The 5,887-nt window shown below is 40.3% G+C and overlaps 1 protein-coding gene across 1 annotated transcript; it reads left to right on the top strand.

Moving 5' to 3' along the window:
* The first annotated feature begins 295 nt into the window (after positions 1 to 295).
* On the top strand, positions 296 to 4,628 carry LOC104962474 (proprotein convertase subtilisin/kexin type 6-like). The gene is made up of 6 exons (XM_010790910.1): positions 296 to 1,029; positions 1,758 to 1,845; positions 1,923 to 2,026; positions 3,525 to 3,654; positions 3,857 to 3,969; positions 4,459 to 4,628. The coding sequence occupies exons 2-6, from the start codon at positions 1,793 to 1,795 to the stop codon at positions 4,554 to 4,556; spliced, it is 498 nt and encodes a 165-aa protein (XP_010789212.1). The 5' UTR covers positions 296 to 1,029; positions 1,758 to 1,792; the 3' UTR covers positions 4,557 to 4,628.
* Positions 4,629 to 5,887: the final 1,259 nt, after the last annotated feature.

Raw genomic sequence — 5,887 nt, 5'->3', positions numbered from 1 at the left:
TGAGTGCTGAAGGTCGCAGACCGATGAAGCCATCAGAACCACATCATCTGCAAAAAACTGTGGTGCAATCCTTAGCCCACCAAACTGCAGACCCCCTCCCCCACGACTGCGCCTCAAAATCCTATACATGAATATCACAAACAGGATTGTTGACAAAGCGCAGCCCTGGCGGAGGCCAACCCTCACCAGATATGAGTCAGACTTACTGTCGAGGACCCGGACACAGCTCTCTCTTTGGGAATGAAGAGATTGGATGGCCCTGAATAGAGACCCCCTCACCCCCTACTCCTGCAGCACCTCCCACAGTATCTCCCTGGGAACCCAGTCATACGCCTTCTCCAAGTCTACAAAACACATGTAGACCGGATAAGCATACTCCCAGGCCTCCTCCAGGATCCTTGCGAGAGTAAACCAGGATGGAATGGGGTAGAACCATGGATGTTTAAAGGGAACTGGATACGGTATTTACTTCAATGAAAATTCCTCATTGGCGCATGATGTCAAAATGGGCTGACTGACAAGAACAAAAATACCAGATCATCTGAGGTTCTGGGCCCTTGGAACATGTACAATGTAGTTTTCCTAATCCTCCAATCCCAATGTAAGTCAATGGAAAAAAGTATTTTTGGGCTCGATGACGCCACACCAATGACACAGAAGTTGTAATCCCACCGTTTTGGCCACTACAAAAATATGCACCAATGGCCGGCTCATTTCCTAGGGTATTGGGTAGAACAGGTCACCCTTGGAATCAAATTTCCCCGATCCACCCATACAAGCCCTTCCATATTTAGCTGCAAACTAACTCTCACCATGCTGCCCCTGTGTGTAGAACCTGTGTGAGCCACTGTCCTCTGGGACACTATGAGGACATTGCGTCCCGTCGCTGTAGACACTGCTTTAAAGGCTGTGAGGAGTGTGAGGGCCGGTCAGCTAGCAGCTGTCTGTCCTGCAGAAGAGGCCTGTACCTCAACACACTCAACTCCAGCTGCATCCATACCTGCCCCACAGGGTACTTTGCTGATGAGAGTAAGTCAACACATCCTTTTAATACATATCTGATATTTAGCAGTGATGTATGTCAGGGGTTTGAAACATCTTAGCTCCATGGTCGGTTCTTATCAGTTTAATGCCGATAGAAGTGTTTGGGGTGTTAGTGGTTATTGAGTTGCAAACATTAGTCTCATAGTATCACACATTTGGATTTGATAGGCTTTTATCTACTATACCTACAAAATTCAATTCGTTCCATATTAGCAAGCTAGTTGTAATAATCAGCTTACATTCTAAACCTAAATTACCACTATAAAGATTCAGGAGCTACTGGGGTTCCTAAACCAAGCAAAGAGACGTGGTGATAATGAAAGTGTGTCCTCCTAAATAATAAACTTCCCATCCACACTCAAAGCCAAGAAATACTTTCACTGGCATCTCAAAGAAAATGTAATATGTAAAATATATATATATATAAAAATATAATCCAAGTCGAACAAGGCCTTGCAAAAAGAAGCCTTGCTGTGGTTTATAATCATGATGTGAGAATTATGGGGAGTAATAGGAGTAGATTCAGATACCCCACTAATTACATAAAACAGTCTATTATATTGAATATTATTCAACCATAACGTCTCCTGGTGTCCTGCTAGTAAATTGTCTAAATTTAAAGACTGCTGTGTTCATAGGAATTGTTAAGAAAATCATCGTAATTATATTATTTGCAGCACTATATTGATGCTTGAGCATGCTGTCTATGCTAGATCAGAGACAGTGTCTGAAGTGCCATGACACCTGTATGACATGCCTGAGATATGGAGATAGGTGCACTGCCTGCAGCGAGGGCTACAGGTATGTAGAAACAGTCTGTTCACCATTTACAGTTTGGTTTTGACTACGTTTCGAATGTAGTTGATTTGTGTTTATAGTCTGGCAGGAATAACTTGTGTTCCTGATTGCACCAATGGGACATTTTCCAACCTGGAGGAGATGACCTGCAGCACATGCCATTCCTCTTGTAGGACTTGTACAGGTCAGTGTGTTTGGTATGAGCAGTTTCTACAGTGCCATCACAGAAACAGACCAAATAAAACCTCCAATTGATGAGGGAATTGCTAAACCTGAGGTTAACCTAGAAGGGCTAGCAGGCATAGTTGAAAAGATTCAGGTAAGAAAATGCAGTCATAACTTATGTTTGTAGGTTGACCCGGAAATTAACATAGCACAAGCTCCCTTGAGAAAAGCAATGGGATTTTCTTCTATAGGATTTTAGAATATTGCAGGAAATCTGTGGATCTGAGGAATCTCTGAGGAAATCTGTGGCAAACATGTCTATGATATTTACATGTTTTGTTCAGAAGAATAATCCTCACGTACAAACACCACTTTTATGTTTTTGGAAGCGTAAATACAATCTGCAGAAGTAAAAGCTAATGGCTATAAATTAACTAGATAAGGGGCACATGGCTGTGTGTCAGCACCTTTAAGCTAAAGGTGGCTAATGTTGTTAGCAAACGCCATTTTTAAAACAAGACGTTTCTGACACCATTAGATCACCAGTAAGCGTGTTAACTGACATATTTCATGTCATAGAACAAAACGTGAAAATCTCTTTAACTTGTGTTAAAGGTCTCCTATCATGCAAAATTCACTTTTTGATGTCTTTTATACATAAATGAATATGTCTCCCCGGTGTGTCAGGGAACTCACAAAGTGTCAGAAAACCAAACCCTCCCTCTTTTCCTCTGTACCCTAATCTCTAAAAACGGGGGAACAACGGAGCTGATCCAGATTTGCTGCCAATATGACGTTATATCGGAAACTATGGGCGGGCTTTACACCCACGGCCCTATCAGAAACCTTGCTGTATCAGAAACAATGTGCAACGTGTTTTAGAAGTAATATGGTCTTTGTTTACATTACCAAGCATCGCTAACACTCAGAGCTAATCTGTACTGGAGAGAGTATGTGTAAAAAATAAGGATATAAAAAGGTACTCACCTTGTGATAAACCCGTGAGAAAAAAAGCATTTGAGCTCCATACTGTTTCAGAAATAATCCTTGATGTGGTTTGGAACATAATATGGCGTTTAATCACGACAGCATTTAGCTGAGTATCTGGGTAGAATTCTCCTGCATGAGCTCTTGTCTCGGCTCTCGTTTTTCTTTTTCTTTTTTTTAATCTACGAACCCAGAATCAGCACTTCTCTATCAGGCTGAAATAGAGGGGTATGATGCATGACTAGAATGGGTGATCTGTCTGGTATTTTGAGCAAAACACAGATAGGTTTTTATAGATCTGAGACCTATAATATATGCCTAAAAGTAGTATAAAAGGAGACCTTTAACCCCAGATCTCATTCCTAGCATCCAACCAAAAAACCTTTGACTTCAAGATAAGGGAACAGGAAGTGGTAAAATGCTAACTAATTTCCGGGTTTAAGGACTCACCAAGATGTGAATATTTTTCAATCACGTTTTTCCTAAAGCACTGTGTGACATTAATTAATGAAGATGTGTGTGTTTCCCAGGTCCAGGTAAGAGGGAGTGTATCCAGTGTGCTGAGGGCTTCCTGCAGCAGGAGTGGAGGTGTGTGCAGAGCTGTGGTCCTGGATACTACCCCGGAGAGGCAGCTGGAGTCCCTCACAAGATTTGCCACAGGTGGGGGATTCTCAGTCCTACAAATATCTCTGGTTCATACTCATTAAAACATATTTTCTTACACCATTGATCAACATTTTTTCAGCTGAAATACTTCTAAGCTACTATCCTTATAGAAACGAAAATGAATAAAAATAAGTTTGTTTATAATTTGATGATTTTAGTTCTTAACTACTGGCTTTATATGGATTTTTCTATAAAGGTGTGAGGAAAACTGCCTGAGCTGCAGTGGCCCCGGAACAACATGCACCAAATGCAAAGAGGGGTACCGTCTGGTTAGCAGGACCTGTGTTGTGGATGCTTCCTGTAATAATGGTGAGTACCAAATGATATGTTGGGGCCAAATAACTTATAGGTTTGCCGCATGATAATGTGTCGAGGGATAATGATAATTCACCCTGGTGTGTGACTTACCAACACTTTAATATCATAGACGTGCCTAAAGGAGCAATTTGGGGCACAGTATATTTGACCCACACTTCAACATGTTGACTGCAGGGACTGGGGATCGAACCGCTGACCCTCGGATGACGTGACTTAGTCTGAATCATTCATATTTTCAGGTCCTCTAATGCTACTACTGGCATTACAGTACAGTACATGTTTTAATTTTTTGTGAAAAGGATGTAGATTATATTTTCTTAATAAAAAGGAAACATGCAACACTTAGCAGATATAAGCTAAATAAATTATGTTTACACTAACTTGACACTACAAACAGGGACCAGATAGTGAAGTTTAGGTATTATATGGTATAATTTATTTTAGTTATATATTGAACCTGATTGTCTGCTTGTGTGTCAGCTGACGAGGTGTTCTGTCAAATGGTCCGGTCCAACCGTCTCTGTGAGAAGAAGCTGTACCGTAAATTCTGCTGCCGCACCTGTCAGATGAACGGATGAGGCCCCCCCCCCACATTTTGTTCTCCATCACTCTAAACCATGAATTGGCCTGCAATCGTTAATAAAGAACTCAAACGACTTTTTGTACAGTGTGGTTAACTTTTATACAAATGTCGGATGTCGCATTTTGGATGAAGCTCTTCAGTTGTAGAATATCTAGAAATATTCTGTAATAAACGTGAATTGTATCTAACATGTACAAACTGCATTATAATGAATGCACTTTTTGCATTATAAAGTTATAACTGATACTTTGATCAAATTAGTTTTACTCTCGATAAAATCTCATATGCTGGTATGAGCTTGATATATTTTCCTTCATCATATTATATCTACAGCTCAGTTAAAATGTAAATATTACAGCACACTGAAGTTGGTGTAGCTAGAAACGTTTATGCTAGGCTACATTTCTTTTATTTCGCGTTTTGCTCCACAGAATATTTAAATATATTTCAGCTGATATGAACTTGCACTACCCAGCTTTAGAGTTGTGTTCACTTTACCTTCAGCAGAAAGAGCATGCAGCTGTTTTTAATAAAAATGAGATCATGGTGCAATCATGATCAATATGAGATGTAGAACTAAAATGTAGAAATAAAACACATTCTTGAGGATGAAGAAAGCCTGCAGCCAGAGACATGTGTTCTGAAGTGTTGAAGCAACTGGAATATGTTCAGATTGTCGGGAAACAGACTCATCTCAGACCCAGAGCTGTATGTATGCTGTATAATAATAATAATATAAATTATCATATGGAACAGGGGGGGTTCTGTTTATACCAGTACTGGTCCTGGTCCTGGTATGGTTGACTGCTTAGCTTACCTTAGCCCAGGGGTGGGGAACCTTTTTCCTCTCAAGGGCCATTTCAATTTTTACAATATCCTCTGAGGGCCGTACAAGTTATTGACCTCTGCTTAAACATACTAAAATCACAGCCCATTCATTTGGCCTTTCTGCCTCATGCTGTGCAAAGAAAAAGCAACGTCTTAATCCAGATATCTTACCATGACTCGCGCATGCATGCACGTGCACGGTTTTGGCATGACCACCACAACAGAAAGATATGGAGACAATATGTGGGGGCATGCTCCCCCAAGAAGGGGGAAATGTTGAAGTTGAAAAGCATCAATCTGGTGCACTTTGAGAGTAACATTAAGAGATCTATGGATACATCTCTCAACATCCATATGAAACAGAACTGTAAGCAGATTTATTTTTCTTTATGGATATTTTACAAATCACTCCCCTTTCAAACTGTATTCTTGTTTATTAAAAACAACTTTTTTTTACTGTCAAATAGTATTTTATACCTGTTTACTTTATTCTCTTAT

This window comes from Notothenia coriiceps, unplaced genomic scaffold, assembly GCF_000735185.1.
Source record: "Notothenia coriiceps isolate Sejong01 unplaced genomic scaffold, NC01 NC01_scaffold00034874, whole genome shotgun sequence".
Lineage (NCBI taxonomy): Eukaryota > Metazoa > Chordata > Actinopteri > Perciformes > Nototheniidae > Notothenia > Notothenia coriiceps.
Note: the sequence above shows the minus strand (reverse complement) of the source record. Positions and strands in the feature narration are given on the sequence as shown.